Here is a 23,101-nt window from a genome sequence, read left to right on the forward strand (position 1 = left end):
TGGGGAGAGGCCGTGAACGGGTTGCTGGTCCTCTGGGGCATGGTGACGGGGTGGGGGTCCCCAAGACCTGAGGACAGCACTGCCCAATAGAACTTTCTGCAGTGATGAGAACAGTCTTTCTCTGCACCATCCAGTATGGTAGCCACCGGCCACTTGTGGCTTTCGAACAGCTACTGTGTGGCCAGTGGACCGAGGCACTGGCCCTTTCATTGTGTTTCATTTTCATTACATTGAATGTCAGTAGCCACATGGGGCTAGGGATTAGGGTCTGGGTGGCACAGCTTTGGGCCGTCCACCGGGAAGAAGTTCTAGAAGCCTGTCGCGTTCCTTGCTGGCTCATTTTTCTCAGCAGCTCCAAGGAGCTCATGTGCCCCCTCTCCTTTGATGACAGGAGGTGCGGAGCATGCGTGCTTCCACGAGCCTGAGCCTCAGAGGCTGTGGCCACCAGTGGAGCAGCCCCGTCACCGGGAGGCGTGCTTCCAGCACCTTCTGAGTCACGCCTCTCCCGGTGAGGGGCACACTCCCAGCGACAGCTTGTCTCCCGTGGAGGAGCCGACAGGCTCTGCTTTTCCAGGCCAGAGAACCCCGGGCGTCTGTGATTGCTTCTGCTGTGGGAGCAGTTGCCGAGAGATGGCGGGTGTTGCCCAGGTAACATCCCCTCCCTGACAAGCAGAGGGTGAGGACGGCAATGAGTGACTGGCTGTGCCGCACGGGAGGCAGGAAGCTCTTCCTGCTGGCTCTGTTGTTTGGGAGCTGGTGGGGCTTAGTCACGGATGCCAGGAGCCCTCCTAAGTTCCAGCTGCTCTGGGCCACTCACTCCTAGCACTTGGTAGGTGATAAGAGCAAGAGGTGCTGTGTAGCCAGCAGCGGAGCTAGTGCTTTACATCTGTCATCTCAGGAAATAGCCACGGAAGCCTCTGGCAATTCTTAGCCAGACCCCGCGTTGCTGTTGAGGCAACTAGGGTACAAGTAAGATACTGTGGGCTCCACGAGCGCTGGGGCCTGTCTGCTACACTCTCCATGGAGACCCTTAGTCCCAACACAGTGCTGGGCACATCGTGGGATGCGGCTCCTGGTAATTTTTGTTGAATGATTGGATAGATGATGGATGGGTGGGTGGGTGGGTGGATGAATGGAAGGAAGGAAGGAAGGAAGGAAGGAAGGAAGGAAGGAAGGAAGGAAGGAAGGAAGGAAGGAAGGAAGGAAGGATGAGTGGGTGGGTGGATGGTTACAAAGGTCGATGAGTTGGATACATGGGTGGACAGACGAATGGATGATGGAGAAGTTAGATTTCTACTGGGCCTGCTGTTGCGAAACCTGCACTCTTGCCCACTAAGCGGTGCTGCCCCTGGCTTTGTCTGCGGCCCTCCTCTGCCTGCCTAGTTTGGGATTTTTCTTAAACACTCGAAATGTAATTCACACACCTTAAAATTCACCAATCTGAAGTATATGACTCACTGATTTTAGTAAATTTGTAGAGTAGGGCGGCCATCAGCACAGTCCAGTTTCAGAATATTGGCCTCATCCCAAAAGATGCCCCGTATCCTATGCGGGCTAATCCCTGTGGCCACGCCCCAGTCCCAGGCAGTGACTCTTCCACTTTCTGTCCCTGTGACTTTGCCTTTTCTAGACGTTTCATGTAGAAGGAATCATACTGTGTGTGTTTTGCTCCTGGCCTCTTTGACTTCGCATAATGTTTGTAAGGTTCGCCCGCACTGTAGCGCGTCTGAGCAGATCCATCCTTTTTACTGCAAATACTAGTCCGTCGCCTGGATAGACCACATTTTGCTTATCTGTTCATCAGTTGATGGACATTTGGGTTGTTTCCAGTCTGAGGTGAATATAAATAATGCTAGGGACGTGCACGTACATGTCTTTGTGTAGAGTCTGTTTTTATTTCTCTTGGGTAGGTTTCTAGGAATAGAATTGCTGGGTCATCTGATAAATGTATGCTTAATGCTTTAAGTGACTGTCCAACAGCTCTCCAGCGGTGCAGTCCTAACATGCGGAGCCGTCAGCAGCGCGCACGGGTCCCGGTTCCTCCACATCCTCGCCAGCACTGGGTGCCGTCCTTCTGGTTACAGCCAGCCTGGTGGGAGTGAAGTGACGCCTCTTTACCGTTTGAACCTGGGTCTTCCTGGTGGCTCACGATACTGAGCAGCTTTCTGTGCACTTGCTCTTAGACTGCACTTGACCTTTTCAGCCGGGGGTTGCAAGCTTTTTCTCTAAGGTAGCAAATATTTGGGGCTTTGCGGGGCACATTGGATTCCTGTCACGTGTGCTTTGGGGTTTTCTTCTTCACCACCCTTAAGACCATTCTTGGCCTCCCTGCATAGAAAGAGGCAGGGGGCTGGGTTTGCCTCCCACCACCCCTCGCGCTGCACTTTGCCAACCCCTGCTTTAAGCCCCTCACAGAGAGCACTGGGGCCCCCGACCAGAGAATCCAGTGGCCCAAGGAGTCCACACTGGACATGGCAAGATGTCACCCACCCCTGCTGGTGAAGGGACTCAGTGAGGGATCACACTGCAGAGCCAAGGGCCAGGCTCCTGGGAACCTGAGAATCAGAGCTCCAGAGGTGTCCCCGTCCCAACCCCGGCGTCATTCATGACCTGATAAGCTCATTAGGGTTTCTGGGATGAAACCTGCTGGTTTGTCACCCGAGGCAGAATGAGTGGTCCCTGTGTGCCCTGTTTCCGCCTTGTCCCAGAGCCAGGGGCCTGGCCACCCCCCCGTGACCATGATTTCACAGCCCCACTGGCCACCTGCTGCCCCACCATCCTCTCCCGCAGCTCCTTCCCCACGGCCCCGGCCGCCTGGCCTCCGGCTCTCCAAGCCTCATGGACTTGTCACCAAGCATTCTTGAATCCCCTCCAATCATCGTGTCTTGGCGAATCTATCCCTCCTCTCCACTGTCTGCACCGGCCCTGACGGACATGATAGAAAGAGAGAGACCTCTGGAATTAACCAGAGTTGATTATGACTCCTGAACTATCTCTTTCTAGCTGTGTGGCTTTGGGCGAGTCAAGCCACCTCTCTGGCCCTGGGAGTCGTACGTGTGAACAGGACGCCAGAGGCTCTAGCGCAAGGTTGCAGGGGCCCCTTCTAGCCCCCCGCTCTGAAGGCTGCTCACTGGGACAGCACGTGGCCTGCCTGGGGGCATGTTTCTTTCTGGTGAGAAAGGTTTGTCCAGGGCATGGAGCCTGGACAAGGGGGTGTCCGGAGAGTGAGCGGCCAAATGCCGCAGCGTCCTCGCTCCTGGTTGGGGGGGCACAGTCTCCTGGAGTCCCCACGGGATTCACAGCGGGTCCGCAGCGGCCCCATCATAATGCATGGCAGTGCCCCGTTAGTGACTGCCTTCTCCTGCCCACCCTGCACTGATGTGTCCTGCATCATCTCACAAGTAGGAAAACCGTCTGCACTTGGGCTCTTGTCTTAGGGTCCACCCTGGGGGCCGCTTAGCCTGTGGCAGGTCCCCAGCTCCCCGGATCACCGTGAGGATGGAGTGGGCTGACGCCCAGGAATGCTCAGTGCAGTGCCTGATGGGTAGCATGAGCTCGTTACACACTGGCCCTTGTCACAACCCTGGGACCCTCTGGTTTTGAATGCAGCCTCAGCCGCTGTGACCACAGGTGCTGGAGACGCCCATTAAGCAAGGGCCCAGGTGCTCACAAGAGCACGTCACCCTTCCCCTCTATGGAGGGGGGGCGTCAGCGGCCAGGGGGCTGATGCTGCCAGGTGGGCCCTTTGGCCTGGGCCTCACAGCCTCAGGGGGTCAGTGATGCCAGACTGTGGAGAGCCGTGGGGGGTCCTCACGGCCACCCACGCCCACGCGCTGCCTATGTATCTGGCAAAGTCTCAGTGTAGGCTGGGGTGGAACGATGCTCACCAAAGATTAATGATCACTATTTCTAGGTTGTGGGATCTTTGAGGCTGCTTTTCACTTATCCCCTTCTTTGTGCTTTTCAGCGCGGTTTAAACTTAACAATGAGCAGGCATCGTTTTTTTTCAAAAAGAATGAAGTCATTATTCTTTCAAAGGTAAATAACTTGCAGCCGATCAGAAGATAGGGCCCTTACAGCTCAGGCCATATTCGCATCCAGAATCTACCATGGGAAGCCGTGGATAGGCATTGTTTTCTTTGGGGCATAATGTATGGCGCGTTTCAGTGACCATTTCACAGTCATTTGAAAAGTAAGCAATTCTCTGGCTACGGAGCAGAACCACAGCGCCTAGGCCTTGAAGGGGCCTTCACCTTCCGGGGTGGGGGGGGTCTTGCCTTGGGAAGCGACTCCATGGCATTAGGCTTTGGGAACTCTGGGTCTGCACAGACCAGGCAGTGCGGAGGTGGGTGGTGCCTGGCTGACGGTAACTAGGACCTAGGACCCAGGCTGGTTACCGGCCCAGGGAGACCTTGGAGAACTGGGCGTGTCTCATCATTAAAGTCCCAGGGATTCAGCAGATCCTCACTGTCACCTCCCCCCCACCCCCAGCCACACATGTTCACTAAACACCCACCCCGGACCGAGCTCGCCGTGCTGTCGAAGCGTTCTCAGAGCATCTTCAGTGCTTGACAAGTCCATGTTCCGGGTGTTTCCTCTGCCCTGTGGCCCCTCAGAAAGGGGTCATCTCTGCCTCATTCCCGATGAGGCGTGGTGACTGAGCACAGCCAGACCAAGAGGCAGTGGGTGGGTGGGGACGGGGACCAGCCACACTGATTTACGTAAGGAAGATGGGCTGGTGAGGGCAGCAGACGTGGTGTGACTTAGCTTTGGGGGTGATGGTAGTGATGAGGGGGCATGATTAGCAAGCCTCGTGGTAAGAGCCTCTAGTAGGTCACGGAGTTTGGGAACACACGGGAGGAAGAAAGTGGAGACACTCTTTGTACTGCTGGGAGGAGGGGTGCGTTTCATCCACTTTTTCCAAAGAGACAAGTTCAGTATCTGGGTTCCCTGTTTGTTGCCAGTGGCTAATTGTGTGTGGACCCTGCCTTTGAATGTAAATGCGCACCGAGGGCGGGCCATCGTGGGTCCAGAACGTATCTGCAAGCCACGCACTGCAAGAGGCCGCAAAGTATTTTCATGCCTGATTTATGGGAGAGGGAACTGAGGCTCAGTGGGTGAAATACGTTATAGGAAGAACCGGGCCTGCCTGAGTCCAAAGTCTACCTTCCGTCCCGTCGTGAGGCCTCAGCCAGCGCAGTTAACTCGGGTCAGTAGGGCACGGGTCCCCCAGATACTTAGATACTTCCTTGTGGGTGCTGGCTTCCAAGACCACTTTGTAATTCTTAACTCAGAAACTAAAGGGTCAGGGAGACCCCTGGTGGCCTCAGTGGGGGACCCTGACCTCCTCCCTCCCCACTCCTTCATTCAGACTCTGGCTCAGAGATTGTGACTCGTCACCCCAGCTGGCGGCTGGCGCGGTGACACTAAACTTAGGTTTTCCCCAGGGAGCAGAGCACTTAATGAAGGAGTTCATCCAGTGGGAGAGTCCCGAGCCAGCCAGCGGGGCAGGCAGCTGCCGGCCCGGGAGGCGCTGTGGCTGGGACCTCCGCCTTCCGAGGGCTGCTGTTTCCATGATGTCAGAGAGGCGGAACTCACTCGGCCTCACATTGAGGGAGACAGCAGCCCGCGCCCCAGTTCCTCTCAGCTCCGGCCGCAGCCCTGGGCAAAGGTGAGAGCGCTCCGTCCCCCTCACCAGGTAGAAACTGGGGACCGCTTTGCGGTTCTTGGGGGCCTCTGCGCTTGTCGGCACCTGGCTGGAGTTGACTTCCTGGCCCCAGGCCTGTCTGTGCTTTTTCTTACCTGGACCCCACTCTCCAACGGGACCTACCTCTTAGGTTCAGGATGAGCAGAAACAGCGAAAGTCCCTCTGTGGACCCTTGACTGCTTCCACTCTCCCTGCGTGTGAAAACTTAGGGAACACGACTGGCAGAAGACACGATCTGAGAGGGAAATCGCTTCATTCTTTTTTTTTTTTTTTTTAAGCCATTGGAAACAACGTAATTTCTCGGCGAGAGTTCGGGAGGCCTGTCTGCAAACGCGGCTGTGACTCTGGGCAGGACTTCTCCTTCCTTTGCGAGTCGGTTTCCCACGGGGAGGGGTGGGCCACACTGGCGGGTCCTCAGCGCCTTTCACCTGCCGGGGCATCTGCTTCTCCGATCACCCTGCCTGTTCCTCCGCCATCGGATTATCCATGACCTGTTTGTGTGTGTCTTTCTCTCTCGACCAGAAAAAGATTTACAAATATAAGAAAGTCCTGAGTAACCCAAGCCGTTGGGAAGTTGTCTTGAAGGAGATCCGAACTCTGGTGGACATGGCCCTGACCTCCCCCCTGCAGGATGACTCCATCAACCAAGCCCCGCTGGAAATTGTCTCAAAACTGCTCTCAGAGGTAAGACGTGCCCTCTGCGTGATCCTGCGCACCCCAGGCAGTGGGATTGGACTTGACTTTGTATGGTCTCCCCGTTTCCTGCAAGCCCGGGGGTACGGCGGCAGTGGTGACCACCCCGCCCTGCCCCGCGGCTGAACTTGGGGGGCCTAGTCTTGGGCCTGATGCTAGGCTGGTGGTGGCGATGGCCATGGAGTTCAGGAGTCTCCAGTTTTTCCAGAGCACGTCGGTGAAGCCCCCAGCTGCCCTTCCTCCCTGCCCCCTGCCTGTCTCCGCTTCCCCCGGCCCTGGCCTGTGTCAGCTCCAGGCAGCCAGGCGGCTACTGCTTCCTGCCTCCATGACCCTCATAATATCCGGCAGCAGTTTGCAGCTGGCACTGCTCGGCTTTGCCGGGCAGCCCCAGGCTGGGGGTGCGCCGTGCCCGGCCCTGTCCTGGACGCTGGGACGAAGACAAAGCCCCTGCCCTGGAGCTTAGGCTCCAGCAGGGAGGGACACAGGAACGAGGGAGCTCATCAGCCGCGCCGTTGGCCGGGAGGTGAGGGCTGCTTGGAAACACGCAGCTAACTCTGTCCCAGGCCCTCTGCTCAGCGTTCCACACAGCCTCATACTGTCTCCTTTGTTTGCCTGCTGGCCCCCTGGGGACGCTGGTGTTGATGACTCCTGATTTAAACCCTGCAAGGCCACCAGAGCGATGCTTCTGTCCCCTCCCCTGAGCATGGCCCTGCTCTCCTGGCACCGCTGGTTCTCTTCTAGAAGGGACCCTTACTGCCCAGAGTCACCCCTTCCTCTGCAGACCCAAGCTGGTTGCTGCCCATCAGTCCAGGAAACTGGCCCAGGCCTTCCATGCCTGCTGTTTAAATAGAAGGACCCCTTTTCCCAGAAGGAGGTGGGCAAGAGGTAGAAGGTGGGCGCAAAGACGGTCGCAGGTAGGGGAGCAGAAGATATGCCCTCAGGCACGAGACAGCTTGAGTTCGCAGAAGAGCAAAGACTTGTGCTCTGAAATGAATCACAATCGAGGTCTGGAATTTGAGGCCAGGCTGGGAGCTGCATGTCCTCCCTGAAATCCTGGCTTCCCACTGAGCAGGGGAAGGGGAAGCGGCTGCCGCTCACTGCCAGTAAGTGCCTACTGTGTGCCGGCAGGGTCAGGCTCTAAGCACACGGCAGCTCGTGTCATACAGCCTCCCTTGAGACGTGGGCCTTGCTGTCTCCATTGTACAGATGAGGAAACTGAGGCCCAGAGATAGTGAGGGACGTGAGCCAGTAGTGGGGCTGGAAACTCCACCCTGGGGCCTGCTCGCTCTCCCTGAAAGACCACCTGCCCGCCCTTCCGCCCCACCAGTCTCTGCCGCCATCATACCATCGTTACGTCAGGTTCGTGGTCGGGACAGTGTAGAAGGAGGCAGACGGGCACTGTTGCCAACCTCCAGCAGCATTTATTTCCCATCTTGTATGTTTCATGTGACCACATGCCCATGGGCCTTTGCATCGCTTCACAGGCCAAGATTTTAAAAATCATCTGATCCCCAAGCGCTGGAGTAGAAAAGATAAAAGCATTTAAAGGGGAAAAAAGGAAGAAGCTTGCATTTGCCATGTACCTCCTGTGTGTCAGGCAAGGAGTCAATATTATTTCCCCCGGTCTGACTGTTAGAGCTGCTGTTTTGTAAGGGACAGAGCCGGGACTGTGCCCAGGCAACACCCCCTTGCCTCTTTGAGGGACACTTTTTGATTACATGCTCTGTGACCACCTTGGCAGGCATTTAGCGCTGATACTTGACACATCTCGAGGGACTCCGCAGGGCGAGCACTAAAACATACAGACCAGTAAACAGAGGCTCCGAGAGGTTGTCGCCTGCCCGGGGCCACTTGGATAAGTGGACGTTTTTATAGCTGTGGGCGATAGTCATGATCTTGACCTTAAGTACTCTCAGCTTAAAGGTCTAGGGGGATGGGTGGAAAGGCAAACAAATCCTTCCTCCTCCTTGCCCCTTCCTGTTTAGAATATATGGGCTACATTATCTGCCTGTTCTCTTTACTCAAGTTGTTTCCAGGGTCTCCCTACCAGGCTCCAGACGTCACCAAACCGACCATCCAGATAGGCAGGGTCCCGAAGGGGGAGGAGGGGCTGTTAGTTCTGAGAACGGACCGCCCACTCGCCAAAGTCGCATCCCTGACCTCCTGGGCCTTTGTTGAGTGGAGCGTGTGGAGGGGCCACTCAGTTGGGGGTTCAGATGTCCCCTCTAATGCAGTGGCTGTTATCAGTGAGTGCTCTCCACCCAGGGTTGAAAACGGCCTTGAGAGAGAGAAGTGTCCCTGCAGAATAGCACAGGCCACCACCAGTGAGTGGGACAAAGGAATCAGTATCTGCACTTAGCGAAGCCTCTTCCTGGGAAGGCGCACAGGCTCAGTCCACCGCAGCCTTAGGGATGGAGCTGCCCCTTGCGTGGGCCAAGCACCATCGCTTGGTGGTTAGGGAGGCAGGTTTGGGGGGCGCCTGGGTGGCTCGGTCAGTTAAACATCCAACTCTGGCTCAGGTCATGATCTCAAAATTTGTGAGATTGAGCCCCGCGTTGGGCTCCTTGCCAACAACGTGGAGCCTGCTTGGGATTCTCGCTCTCTCTCTCTCTCTCTCTCTCTCTCCCTCCCTCCCTCCCTCTCTGCCCCTCCCTTGCTTGCGCTCTGTCTCTCAAAAATAAACAAACATTAAAAAAGATTTTTTTTTAAGAGAGAGATGCAGATTTTGGCATCAGGACAGACAGGGTGAAACTGCCGCTGTGCCATCTCTTCCCTGTGCTCCTGGCTGAGCGACTGGCCCGCGCGAGGCTCAGGTGGCTCATCTGTGGAAGGAGAGTAGGAAAACCCTCTTAGGAGAGAGGCTCTGTGGGATGCGGGTTACAAAGTGCACTCACTGCCTGCGGCATAGCGAGCTCATCACTGTCAGTCAGAAGGAAAGACCAAAGCCTGGCTTCCATCTACCCTGGGCGGAAAAATTACTGAAGTTTAATAATCTGCCATAAATGGGCTGCTTAAACTCCACCAATGTCCAAAAAAGAAACAGCCTTGGGATTCCAAAAGACACCCTTCCACGTGTTCCTGGATTCTAAGCCCGAGGGCTACGCTGTCTCCATGGGAACCGGGGACGGGAGGGTAGCCGCCCCCCTTCCACGGCTGTCTTCACCCCTTGGGCAAATTCATGGCCCACTGGCTCGTCTTTTGTGTCAGCTGCTTGTAAATGCTAGATCTCCTGATACTCCTTAAACGCTACGCCAGGTGGTGAGCGTGCTGGGGCTCTTTCTAGAACCCAGCAACAGTCCATCTTGCCAGTTGACTGTGCAGTGAGACAGCGCGTTGCCAGGGGGCCAGCACGGCTCGGTTAGGAAATCTGAACTGACCCCAGTGGGAGCCCACGTCCACCAAGAACAAACAGATGGAACAGAACACACCACGAAGCTTAGCAAAGGGGTCAAGAGTGTCCGCTTCTGGGTTTCCCCACGATTTCTCATGTATCGTGGGATCGTCCCTTTCCTCGTTCACATATGCACAGGATGGCGGTAACAGGGACCCGCTGGGTGAGAAGATCCCACACTGGGGAGAAAAAGTAAACCCTAAAATGTAATCAGGCTTAAGCCTTTCAACCTAATACTATTTTTGCAAGTTAATCTCTGGAATTTGAGTTTAGCTTTTAACCACTGTTGGCCAGCTCACGGAACAGCATTCTTCCCTGGGAACCGAGCTGGAGAGCCGCTGAAATAATGTGTATGTGCTGCTCCCGTGCCTGGCGCACGGTCAAGATTCCAAAGTGTGTTTCTTTATGTGTTTGCTCTTAACCTGCCTGCCGGCTCCACGGTGGCATCTGTGTGACTGGCCCCAAGCGTGGGGTTAGCTGTCTATATACCCTCCCACCAAAGCCCACAGAGGCTCCCCATTTGCAGAAGAAGAAACCAGGCCTCACCAAGGAGGAGTGGCTGGTCCGAGGCACATACATAACTCACAAGCGGCAAAACCCGGACGCGAGACTCAGTCCCCCTGCCCCAAAGCCAAGCTTTCCTTCCTGACCAAGCCTGGGAGGGGCTCCTGATCTGTTTAATTAAGAGAAGTGACCGCTGCACTCTGTCTGAGGTGCTGAAAGCGTTTTTTTCCACTGGTCGGACCTTTGAGATACAAATGTTCCATTTTATTAACGTCAGTGTTTTTGTTTTGTTTTGTCTCCCTCCTGCGCTCGCCGTTCAATCCCTTCAGAACACAAACTTGACTACCCAGGAGCATGAGAACATCATTGTGGTAAGTCTCTCGGGACCCCTCTCCCTCTGCCCGCCCCCTGGTGCCCACAGTCCTTCCCCCCCCACCATCCGAGTTTATCCACCCGCATGGCGACCTTACTCAGTTTTGTCTTTTCTGTCAAGCCAGACATGTCTGCTTCCTGCCTTTGCACATTTCAGAGCCCCAATTGATTGGGAAGGGGGTGTAATTCTCAGTCTTTGAGGTTTGTAGCAAATGTGTCTTGATCGCCTCCTCCTTCCTGAGTGTGCCGCAGGGAATTGAAGGCAGGAGATGGCAGAGGGTGTATAATGTATTCAGAGGCATAACCCTATTAGCGGAAAGGTAAGCCGTTCTCTTTCTTGCCCCAGGACATGTCTCCTAATTAATCCACAAATAGAACCTGGATTTAATTCTCTCTGATACGCAAAGTGGGGTAATATTTTCTGGGCCTAGACTGTGATGTAAGCATCTTTGGGGTAAAATCTCTTCTTGGGTGATTTTAAGCTATGAAGTGTGACTCTCACTGGAGAGAAGAGAGAAATGAGGTTGCACCTGCCGGATGCCAAGCACTGTGTGTGTGTTCGAATCTGTACGTAACTTAAGACTGTTCCTCTTCCCGAGGTTCATCCTCGGTTGGAGGAAGACAAAGAGACCCCTGCACAAACAGGGGCTTGCATAGAGAGTGGAGTGATAAAGTCACCTGGGAAAGAAGCCACAGTGCTTCTTGGAGGCAGTGATGTCTGAGCTGGGTTTTGAAGGATCAATAGGAGCTTGCCAGATGAGGGGCGCCTGGGTGGCTCATTCGGTTAAGCGTCCACCTCTTGATTTCGGCTCAGGTCATGATCTTACAGTTGTGGATCTAAGCCCCACATCAGGCTCTGCGCTGAATGTGGAGCCTGCTTCAGATTCTCTCTCCCTCTCCCTTTCTCTCGCCGGTGTGATGCATACACACTCGATCTCTCTCCAATTAAATAAACTTAAAAATGATAATAATAATAAAATTTTAAACAAAAGGAGCTTCCGGATGGCAAAACAGAGTAAGGCCTTCCCGAGAGAGAAAACAAAACGTACATAGAGATGTAAAACGACACGGTATATTCTGGAAGCTTCAGCATTGCTGGAGCATAAAGCCCACAGAAGTAGGGAATAGGGAGGCAGAACTTGAGGTGGAAGTGGGAGGCCACGCTTTGTGTGCCCAGAGAGGACACTCACCTGTCCACAGGGTCCTGTGGCTGCAGCCTGTGAAACGAGGGCAACATGCCCGACTGAATTACGGTTCCGTGGGCCCTCCCACCTGCCCCTGGCAGGCCCAGCCTGGAGATCCCCTTCCTCGCCCCAGCTGGGTCCTGTGGGCACCCAAGGCGGAGAGTCCTAGACTGTTTATTGTGGAGAATAACGGCAGCAGTTCCTGTGGTGCCCCAGCCAGAGTCTGGCACATAGTAGGTGCTTAGTCCGTATTTGCTAAACATGTAGAAGGTTTTTCCCTGTGCCCCACCCTGCCCACTCATCGCCTTCTCTTGCCAGACAGGGGGAGTGTCGCCTGGGCACCCGCCCGCCATCACCTCTACCACCACCTTTCGCTGGCACACTATTAATTAATAAACTCATTTGACGAACATTTGTCAACCTGTGAGTACAAGTATGTGCCAAACACTCTCTTCCTCAGCCTTAGAGCCACTACTGAGGGGCTCACTGTGCGCAACAGCCCGGCGGGTGGCCAGATGATCAAGAGAGAACATGGGCGGGGATGAGATTTGTTTGGAGTGTTAGGGGGGCACAGAGGGCAGGCACCTCACATCCTCTGCCAGTGAGGGAGCTGGAGGAGGGTGACGGAGGGGTTCTAGGAGGAGGTGAGCAAACCGGATCGTGAAGGACGGGTAGGCAGTCCAGGGTGAGGGCCCAGCGCGAGAAAGGCAGAGCAGTGAGGCGCTGGCTGGGTGCCGGGGAAGGAGCTGGTGTCCTCCTCTGCCGCTGGCCGTGACCGTGGGTCCCACCATGGACTTCAGCCCTGGAAGAAGGGTGAGGGCTCGGGGCTGGGGAGGGGCCTGGGAAAGGAATTTTGATCCGAGAGACGCAGGCTTCTTTTATCCAGCTAATGTGGCCGGGCTGACCCCTTAATGGGGCTGGGTTAAGCTCCCCTGCTCAGCAGGCGTGCCCGAGAACCGAGGAGAATGTGGCCTGCGGGCTGACCCCCAGCCCTGCGTTTTACAGCCTGCCTTGCAGTGCTCTGTCACCCGCGCCCTCATCGTTATTGGGAAGTCCCCTTTCGCTCAGCGATCACCGTATCCAATTTGACCTGTTGGCAATTAGTCTTCTCGCAACGGGGCTTGACATTTTGTATGTGCTCATTTTCATAAATACTCGCACAAGTAACTTGAGCTGGTCTTACTCAGGCCGTCTGGGGTCAGGCCTCTGTGCAATAGGTAGTCGTCGGCTGGTAAGCGCTGGCACTTCACTGGACGCGCGTCAAGCCGCTGTCCAAACCCCAGCCGCGGTCCCACGTGCTAGTGACCAGTGTGGGCCTGGGGCTGGATGCGAGCTCACGCTCAGAGCTGGTGCAGGCCCTGAGCCCACCCCACACGTGCTGTGACCTTGGGCGAGTTAAGGGAGGACTCTTAATTTTATTTTATTTTATGGTGTGTCTGGGGGGCTCAGTCGGTTAAGCATCCAACTTCGGCTCAGGTCATGATATCACAGTTCGTGAGTTCAAGCCCCGCGTCGGGCTCTGTGCTGACAGCTCAGAGCCTGGAGCCTGTTTCAGATTCTGTGTCTGCCTCTCTCTCTGCCCCTCCCTTGCTCACACTCTGTCTCTCTTTCTCTCTCTCAAAAACAAATAAACATTTAAAAAATATTTCATTCTATTTTATATATTATTCTATTTTATTTTAAATATTATTTTTTTAACACATATTCATTTTTGAGAGAGACAGAGCGTGAGCGAGGGAGGGACAGAGAGAGAGGGAGACACAGGCTTCAGGCTCTGAGCTGTCAGCACAGAGCCCAACGCGGGGCTCGAACCCACAAACTGTGAGATCGTGACCTGAGCCAAAGTCGGACGCTTAACCGACTGAGCCACCCAGGCGCCCCTGAAATATTATTTAAAAATACTTCTGCAACTATCCCATGAGTATAATTTCATTAAGGAAAAAAAAAGAAGGAAAAGGATTTCACCCATGCCAGGGTCCTCTTCAGAGACTGCCCCGGGGCCTTCGGGTGGCAGTAAACCCACACAGACAGACCCGGTCGTGATTTTGTGTTCTCAGGAGGAATGATGTGACGCTAGATGTGTCATCTCAGAGATGCTTTCGAGTCCTTTCAAGCTCATCCGCCACAGGGTTTCCAGCCTCACTACTGGTGACATTTGGGGCCAAATCTCTCTTTCTGGGGGACCCGTCCTGGGCAGTGTAGAATGTTGAGCAGCATCCCTGACCTCAGCCCACTAGATGCCAGTAGCCATCCCCGTCGTGATGATCAAAAATGTGTCTTCAGACATGCCAACGTCCCCGGAAGGCAGAGCCACCCTGGCCGACCCAGCCCACCCAGCCCTTTCTTCCCACTGGCTGTAGAATATTTTTATTTAACCAGATGGCCATTCAGATCACTTTCAGCTAACTTGACATAGTTAAGCCTCAGTCTCCTCATCTGTGAAATGGGTATGGCAACAATGCCTTTCTTACAGGGCTGCTGGGAAGAGTCAGTGAGCTGACGCACCTGACATGCTCAGCAGAGGACTCTGCGTATAGAAAGAGTCCACAAAAATAGAAGCTCTTCTTATTATTCATGCCTTTTGAAATGATCATAAATCCATGACCAGGGCAGGCCTTGTAGCCTCCCTGACCCTCTGTCTCTTCACCTGTACAAATGGAAATAACTCCCACTTGACCTCACAGAGTTGTCATGAGGATCGAATGAGATAATAGCCATGGAAGCACAGAGCCCACGCCTGATGCCCACTCTGGGCACTTAAATCCTTCTACTTTATTCCTTCATTCCTGAGAAAGAGGGGCCTGACATGATTGAAGAGGCTCAGCCTTGCATGTGGTACCTCCTCTCAGAGCTGGTCCAAGAGCTGGGTGTGGAGAGCAGAGGCATGGGGCGGGGGGGCAGGCACAGGAGACACCACCCCCCCCCCCCATGGTGAGCTGAGCACTGAACTTCTGGAAATGAGCACAGCCGGATGCACGTGCCGGGCTTATGCCGGTGGTTTTGTCTTTCGTTGCCCCATTTCTCCTTCACTGTGATTGTTGTCACCAGACGGGGTTGTTTGTGTCCCCGTCGTGTGGAGGGCCGAGAAGTAGCCTGGTAAATAGCGTAGCCTCCTGAGTCACCGGTGTGAGTTCAGACTCTGGCTCCACCGTGTTCTGTCCGTGCGACTTTGTGTAGGAGACTCAATCTCTGAGAAAAAAGGCAGGACTCACCCCCCCTCCCGGTGGGGGGCCCGGTCAGCACAGAGGCCAGCACGGAGGGCACCCCAGAACAGCACCTGCTCCTGCGGCTCTTGCTGTTGGTGTGTGGCTGCTGTCTGTGGGTCATTTCCGCTCCGTGTGGCTGGGGTGGGGGGGACCGCAGCAGGATGGTGGGCTCAGCCTCGCAGTCGCTGAGGGGCCCGCCTGCCCCGACCCACACTGTCTGGGACAACTTTCTGCACTGGTGGAGGTATTCACCGGCTCCGTGTGACAGCTGAGCACTTGAAATGTGGGTCATGCGGCTCTGGAACTACATTTTTTATTTTATTTCACTTAAAACTGTTAATTTCATGTCTGTTAAAATCTGAATGGTGACATGTGGCCAGCTAGTGGCTGCTGGGTTGGACGGTGCAACCCTAGACAGATAAGACCGTGGGCCTAGTCGCCAGCTGTCTGTCAGCCCAGCTCATGGTGCCACCAGGGAGAACCTCAGGATTAGTGACGCCCTCCCTCACAGAAGGGCCTTCCTATAACTGGCCAAGTAACTGCCGTCTCTTACTGGCATCCACTTATGCTGCCTTTCCCTGATGGTCCCAAACCAAGCGGAAAACCTTGCTGAGAGGTTCCTACCCATATCCAAAGGCTCTGCTGCAGGAACCGGGTCAAGGAGCCTCTCTGAACCCGAGCAGGCAGGGTCTGCGCGGTGGGAGTTGGTGATGGGGTGGGCCTGTCCTCACAGAGCCCTCCCGGGAGTCAGGCAGAATCGCCACCCCTCGCCGCTGTGTCCAGTACAGCCCAAAACAGCCCCTCAGTGATGGTGGCAATGACATGCTGGGCTCCAGGCCATTGGGCTTATCCTGAGGCTGAGACTCCAAAGCTTCTAGAGTTTTCTCCCATCAAATCCCCCCAACAACCCTGTGAACAGGTAACTCTAGTTCCTCCCATTTTATAGGCCAGAAGCCTAATGCCCAAAGAGGCTGAGTTGCCCACTCGCGGTCACACAGCCTGGCAGTCTTGGTGCTAGGTCCTGGGTCTCCTGTTTCCTAATCTTGTGCCCAGTGTGACAAATAAGAAAATGAGAGTGGACTTCACAGGGACAGTAACCTTTCAGTAACTAACATTTTTGGAGAGCTGGCCGTATTTCAGACTCCATAAGAGGTGCTTTGTATCAGGGGCTCCCTGACTCGGTGCTGTTTTGTCAATGTCTGGACACGTTTTTTCCCCAGTTGTTCAAATAACTTATTTGAATCTGAAGTTTAGCAAAATCATTAAAATAGAAATTATCAAAGGGGAAAAAAATCAAGAATCACATACCATTCAGGCCATGGGAACCTTGCACAGGAATGGCAGTGGGAACCAGTAAGAATCGTACAGCTTGTCTGAGAAGGCTTGGTGGCGGGGCACCTGGGTGGCTCAGTCGGTTAAGCATCAGACGTGGGCTCAGGTCATGATCTCGCGATTCGTGGGTTCGAGCCCCACGTCGGACTCTGTGCTGACAGCTCGGAGCCTGGAGCCTATTTCAGATTCTGCGTCTCCCTCTCTCTCTGTGCCCCTCCTCTTCTCATGCTCTCTCTCTCTCTCTCTGTCTTTCAAAACTGAATAAATGTTTAAAAAAAATTTTTTTAAGGTTGGTAGGAAATGAAATCAAGAGGCGTTAGATATTCAGACTCCCTTAATATAAAATGAAACGTGTCCGGAGATTTTACGGTCACAACTGGCTGCGGGTTGCTCCCGGCATCTAGTGGGTTGAGAATGCGGATGCTGAGCGTCCTGCAGCGGACGGGAACGACGGGCCCCAGATGATAGCAGTGACCAGCGCCTCCCACCTTCTTCCAGTGACCCCGCTCTGCTTCCCAGGCAGGGACTCGGGTGCTAAGAGAGATGAAATAGCGTGTTTGAACCGTCATGCTGCCCTAAGAATCACAATGAGAACTCGCACCCGGGACTCCACCCCAAGTGCCTGGACTCGTAACCACTCCACTGTCCTGCCCCGTAGTTGGGGACTGTTGGTCTGAGGGACGTGGATGGACGTCAGCAGGTCACCAAACCCCTAAAGCTTCATGTGTCATTGTCGGTGTGTATTTTTCCAAGGTGGGGGCAGCCCAGAGCTTTAATCTGCTTCTCAGTGAGTGTGCCATGACCGCCCGCCCCCCCCCCCCAGGAGTGCCTCCTAGATATTCCAGCTGACATTTGTTTGTTGTCTTTCAGGCGATTGCTCCCCTGCTGGAAAACAACCATCCACCACCAGATCTCTGTGAATTCTTTTGCAAGGTATGGCATTCCTGAAGGGGGCAGCCTCCCTCCTCCCATGCGTGCAGGGGGTGGGGGTGGGGGCCAGCCCGGCTCAATTTGCAGAAAACCCAGGTTTCTCTACCCTGGGTCAGGGCCCCAGAAGGAGCCAGAAGGCAAGGCAGTCAACCTTTTCTTAGAGTCACAGCTCTGTCCCTGCCACACGCACGGTGAGGAAGGCCCAGAGTCCAAACCAGTGGGTCAGGGAGTAGCGTCTGGCCTTTCCCGGGTCTATCTTTGTAGCCGTCCCGGGAGAAATTTGTAGCAGGTTTTCTGGGTTCCTGACGTCAGAGCTGGTTTATTATTAGCCCCGGCTCCTCGGAGCACCGGCTGGCCCACAGTGGGGCCCGGCCGTGGGGCTTTTCCTGAACGGGGACAGCAGGCCGGGGGGAATGCCAGGCTAGCGGGGGAGCCGCGGACGGGACATCCCCTCCCGCGGACCCGGTGCCAGGCTCGCAGCGGGATTTACACGGAACACGCGCAGGGCACGTCGGGCACCGGGCAGCCCTTGCTCTGAATGCACACTTCAGTAGTCCGGGGGCTGAGCCGCAGCATGCCTCCCGTTTTGTTCTTTGCTGTGTGATTTTTTTTTTTTTTTTTTTTTATGTAACGATTCGATGTCCTTGGAAAGATGCAGGGCCTGGGTTTGCTGCTTCCCCGGCACTCCCCGGTCTTGCACCTGCTGACTCACCTCACTCATGCTCCTTACCTCCTTGGCTCCTTCCACAGCCACCGCTCGGGGGGGCGGGGGGGGCGTGTAGACTGTGTCCACCAGCGAGACAAGCACGCAGCATGGCCAAGTGGGCACCGGGAGGCGGTGGTTTCTGGAGGGAAGGGGACAGGAAGCACATTCTCTCTGTTGGTTCAGGGGCCGGGAGCTTTAGAGGGACAGGATTGCACCATCCTCTTTGGCCCCCATCCCTATCCCTCCCTCAGGACACTTTCCAGCAACGCACAGAGCAGAGGGTGGGCCCAGCCTGCTGGCCCGCAGTGCCCGGGGCGCATTCTCAGTGTGTGCATGCCCGCACGGGCATCGGGCTCCTGTGCTGAATGGTGAGCCGGAACTATAGGGCCTTCTCTGGCCCCCGTGCTGGAGGGCGACGTGCCCCAAGCAGGGTGGGGTCAGATGACCCAGTGTTTAGGCCCCGGAGAGAAGGGCCAGCTGCTCCCTTACCTGTCACAGCCGGTCATCTCTCTCAATAGTTTCTGGTTTAATGCAAATCTCCTCATTCTGCTCTCAGACTGTATAGTTTCTCCCCAGAGTTCATGGGCTTCAAACCAGGTGGTTCTGAAACAATAGACCTTTGTTCAAAGCAAGTCACACCAGAGGGTTCCTGGGTAGCACAGTTTGACAAATAGTGAGGTGGAAGAAATCATTCTTTTTGGCATTTCCTGATAGAATGCCTTCTAGGTCCTGAAAGAGAAGCCTCCCTGCCCTTTGGAGGGAGGGGTCCCAGCCCAGGGGAGCCTGTGAGCCGTCAGGCTGTTTTCCCTCTGGGGGGTCAGCCCCAGGCTCAGCGCCTCCCCCACCAGGCAGCCTTCCCGGAGAGGAGAACTTGAGGGGAACAAAGCCGCCCCCGCTGGGTCCACTCTGGGCCTGCTCGCCGGACATGCCCGGGCAGCCTCGCCTACCAGACTTTGAAACCAGGATCCCACGATCTGAGGAAAGTTTACTTATCTTGGGTTTCCCAGGAAAGCCCTGATTTCTCATATCCCAAAGCCCCAGGTCCTTATCCAGCGGGTAGAAACTGAGCCCCCGCAGGCTTGGGCGGGTTGTTAAAGTGTTGGGAGCATGCAGCCAGGTCTGCTCCACCTGAAGGCCATCAGTGTTCATTTGAAACACAAAACCCACTGTTGAAATCAAAATGCGTCTGAGAGGTGCAGCCCGCTCCCAGCTTATCAAAGCCGACAACTGAAAAGCTACGGAACTTTCCAGGTTCTGGTGTCCAGACACTTCAGCTCCTGGTGTTCTGGCACCCAGGTCCCAAGATACTCCTCCGTCAGACCGCGCACCCTGAGTCTCAGTGCTGTGAAAGTGTCGCTGTGTTAAATACGGGTCAGGTCCAGAGCGGATGCCTGTCTGTACCATCCGAAACAGTCTTGGATTTTAAGATCAAAACAGAAAAGCAGACAAAAGAGCCCTTCCTCACCCACTTTTCTTCCTGCAAGGAAAAGAAAAGAAAAGAAAAGAAAAGAAAAGAAAAGAAAAGAAAAGAAAAGAAAAGAAAAGAAAAGAACAAAAGCTATGTGCCAGTACTGAGGGAACACGGGGACTGGTGCTGGGCTCCCCGCCCCTGAGCCCTGCCCGGAGCCACATGCCAGGCCGATGGGCCCTGGCTGCACGCTGCCGGCTCGGCCCCGACCGTGTCATTCTGTCTCCCCAGCACTGCAGAGAGCGGCCCCGGTCCATGGTGGTCATCGAAGTGTTCACGCCCGTGGTCCAGAGAATCCTCAAGCATAACATGGTGAGTTCCCCACCCCCCGCCCCAGGACTGTAAACCCAGTCTTGCCTTTCTCTCTTCCCCGGAGATCTGGGGAATGGCGTCGGCTGGCCGGGCCTGACAGCCAGGGACTGGGGGTGGGATTCTGTTTAAGTTGGGGTGTTAGCGCAGCCTGTCCTCCTTGGCTGTGTTTTTTTCCTCCTACGGCAATAAGAAGGATCTTTTCACAGTAAAAATAACAAAAATAGTGTGGCTGGGGGAGAAGAGAGAAGTTTCCCATGCGTAGAATCAGAAATAAGGTCCACAGATGCTCAGCCCTCAGCAACGGGGAGCGGAGCCCCTCGCTTCCTCAGTGGGGGCTGGGCCGTCCACGGCAGTGTCCTTCCAGATGCACCGTGTGGCAAGGGGAGAAAGAGGGACTTTGTGATGGAGAAGGCTGGCAGTCACAGCCACGGCCAGCCGGTCACGGTCACCAGCAGCAGGGACACGTCACGTGAGGGCACGCGCCCTGCCTATGACGCGAGGCGGGGGCCGCCGTACCTCCGGGGGCTCCTCCCTCAAACCCACAAGTCCGGTCTAATCACGAGAAACACCTCAGGCCCAACCCTACTTGAGGGACATTCTGCAAAATACCTGACCGGCCCCCCTCACAAGTGCCCAGGTCATCCAGAACAAGGAAAGGCTAAGCAGCTGTCACCGCCCAGAGCAGCCTGAGGCGACATGACGACGAAGTGTAGGGGGGGTGACGGGATCCCGGGACCGAAAGAGACCTCAGAGTAAACAGAGGAAATCTGAATCAAGCGTAGGCTTTAGTTCATTCAGCCAAACAAACAAACGGGCAGAGCTGAACTGCACGCCCACCGAGGGCCGGGCACGCGCAGTCTGCTTGGCCCCTTTGCGCCCTCTCATCAACCCAGTGAGAGCAGCAAATACTGCTTCCTGCATATCACGGGCGGGGAAACTGAGGCTTAGCAACGCCACTAACTGGCCCGAGGGGCCAAGGCTAGGAAGAATAACGTCTACTCACAGGTATGCATTGAGCAGGCCACTCATAGGACACTCCAGCATATCATAGGTCGCTTAACCCTGACGAAAGCCCGTGATCTCCGGACCCACAAAGGCTCCAGAGGTCACGCAGGGAGCGATGAGCAGCTGTGAGTGCTCGTGAGAGGCGCTGGGGAGCAGCCGAAGGCGAGGCCCAGTGTTCCAGCATGCTCTCCTGAGCCAGCCCCCGACCTGGACTCCGGTCCCCAGGTGACACAGAGGCCTCTGTGTACTGTGGCACAGGCGGGGGCACTGAGCCAGTTGCGGGGTGCCCCTGACCACTGCCCCCTGCCCTGTCAAGCATGTGAAACAACTGTGGAAAGGGGCGTCGTACAATTCAGAAGTAGTCTTCCTGTCTCCGCACCGTGTCCCTAAACCCAGTCCGGATGGAAATGTAGGGCACATGTGTGGTTCCTCCTCCCACGTCCGTGGCAGACATCATTAGTCGATGACAGCACTCTTCCCGCAGAGGTAGCTTCAGAGTCAGTCCCGACACAGCGTTCCAGGCAGCCCCTGGCGGTTGACGTGTGTCGGCCCCATGTGCCCCATGTGGGTTCTGTTTACCATCCTCTGCCCGGAGCAGTCACATGCCATAATTGAGCTGTGGCTTGTTTCTGAGATCCTCTTTGATTTCAGATCAACGCATTTCTAGTTTTCTGAACACAGGAGAGAGAGATACTCCATCCAGTTCTTTCTCCAGGACTAACAGCTTCTCCAGGGTGGAGGTGGGGAGCATGGATTTCCCTGGCTGGGGCTCTTACGGTTTCCAGGGCTCTCTCTAACTTCAGGCGTCTGAGGGGAAAGGATTTCTGACTGTTAACTTTAAAATCACCATGCACGTGGTGGGAGGCAAGGGCTGTACCCCTTCAGAAGCCAGAGCAGAGGTGCTGGGGTCTCACTGGCGAAGGACCTTTCTGTCACAACTTGTCGGTGACAGCCAACCCCCCAGGGCCCGTGCCTCGGTGGGCACATAGCCATTTTTGTATATTCCATGGTGATCGATAGTCTAAATGTTTAATAAGGGTTCTTATGGGACATCTGACTTCCAAGGGAAAAGTCAAAATTCAGGCAGCCTCCCACAGCTTAAGTGTACAACATCTCCATTATATTCGGTTCGTTTTATAGGCTTAGAGTGCTGACCGTGTAATAATTTTCTGGATAAGGTTCAGAACAGCTCCGGCGCCAATCTAGAACTTACAGCATCTGGAGTGGCCTGGCAGAGAGCAGGGACCCTCGGGCATGAACTCTCCCTTCACTTTTAACAAGCTCCCCAAGAGACCCTGGCGTCTGGGGGTGCAGTAAAGCTGTGCGGGCACACTTTGCTCTTGGTGTCTACTAATTACACGCTCTGAACTCTGTCAGAAGAGAAGTGTAGACAGGACAGAGGGGGTCAGTCCCTTCTGCAGAAGGACAGGCGTGTGGCAAACAGCGATTGTGGCTAGCGCAGGCAGAGGAAGAACGGCAGACCTTTACTCCCCCTCAAGCTGATTTACTAGCCGTGGTCTAGTAAATGGTGGTCTAGTCACTGGTCAGTGAGTGTGCCCAGCCTGCCACCAGCCACGTGTCTGTCAGCGTAGCCTGAGCAGTGACTTCTCTTCACCCCATTAAGGAGGCATTTGAACATTTGAGAAATGGAGAAAACCATACACCACAGAGCTGTTCTGGGGCCTCAGGGCTTCCCTTATCCTCAGAGTGCACTTTCCGTAAATACATCGTGCACCCATTTCATGGATGTGTAAATTGAATCTTGAGAAGAGCCTTAGAGTATTACTCACTGGGCTGAGAGAAAAATTAGATACAAATGGAAGCAGTCCTCTAGAATGTTCTCCTAGAGGTTCTAAACCTGTTAAACTCTATCCTTAAGAATGAACGTGGTCCCTGTGCCCACGTGCCACTCACTGGAGTGTCCTTGTGGCAAGGGAAGCTGGAAGATGTGGCTGTGGTCCCTAGTGGACCACTGAGTGACCAGACCACGTTCCTAGAGTAGCATTTTTGGCTTTTCCGTAGAGGTAAAAGGCTCCTCACACATATGTCGAAAGGCCATCAGACCCTATTTCCAAGAAAATGACCTTGACTATGCAGAAATTTAATTTCAAAGATAAGGGCAGTTACCTTTAGCAGGCTTGGGTTGAAGCAGTTTTCCTAGACTCCTAAACCCTCAGAAGTGGAAGGGGGCATAGAGATCGGTTGTTACAGCCCTCAGAGACGGTGCCACCTGAGAGGGGTGTGGCCGCCCAAGGCCGCACAGCTTTCCTGTCACCCTTTTCCAGGGCATC

At 54.9% G+C, this 23,101-nt stretch overlaps 1 protein-coding gene across 1 annotated transcript in view; it reads left to right on the forward strand.

The window, feature by feature from the left end:
• LOC120228318 (c-Maf inducing protein) overlaps positions 1 to 23,101 on the forward strand; it is a 228,755-nt gene that overhangs the window by 171,041 nt on the left and 34,613 nt on the right. Inside the window, exons 4-7 of the mRNA XM_039226626.1 lie at positions 6,230 to 6,391; positions 10,625 to 10,666; positions 17,260 to 17,322; positions 19,725 to 19,805. Coding sequence (XP_039082557.1) covers positions 6,230 to 6,391; positions 10,625 to 10,666; positions 17,260 to 17,322; positions 19,725 to 19,805 — 348 coding nt within the window. The remainder of the gene's footprint in view (positions 1 to 6,229; positions 6,392 to 10,624; positions 10,667 to 17,259; positions 17,323 to 19,724; positions 19,806 to 23,101) is intronic.

The sequence above is a fragment of the Hyaena hyaena genome, unplaced genomic scaffold (genome assembly GCF_003009895.1).
Source record: "Hyaena hyaena isolate Hyena2069 unplaced genomic scaffold, ASM300989v1 scaffold_1, whole genome shotgun sequence".
Lineage (NCBI taxonomy): Eukaryota > Metazoa > Chordata > Mammalia > Carnivora > Hyaenidae > Hyaena > Hyaena hyaena.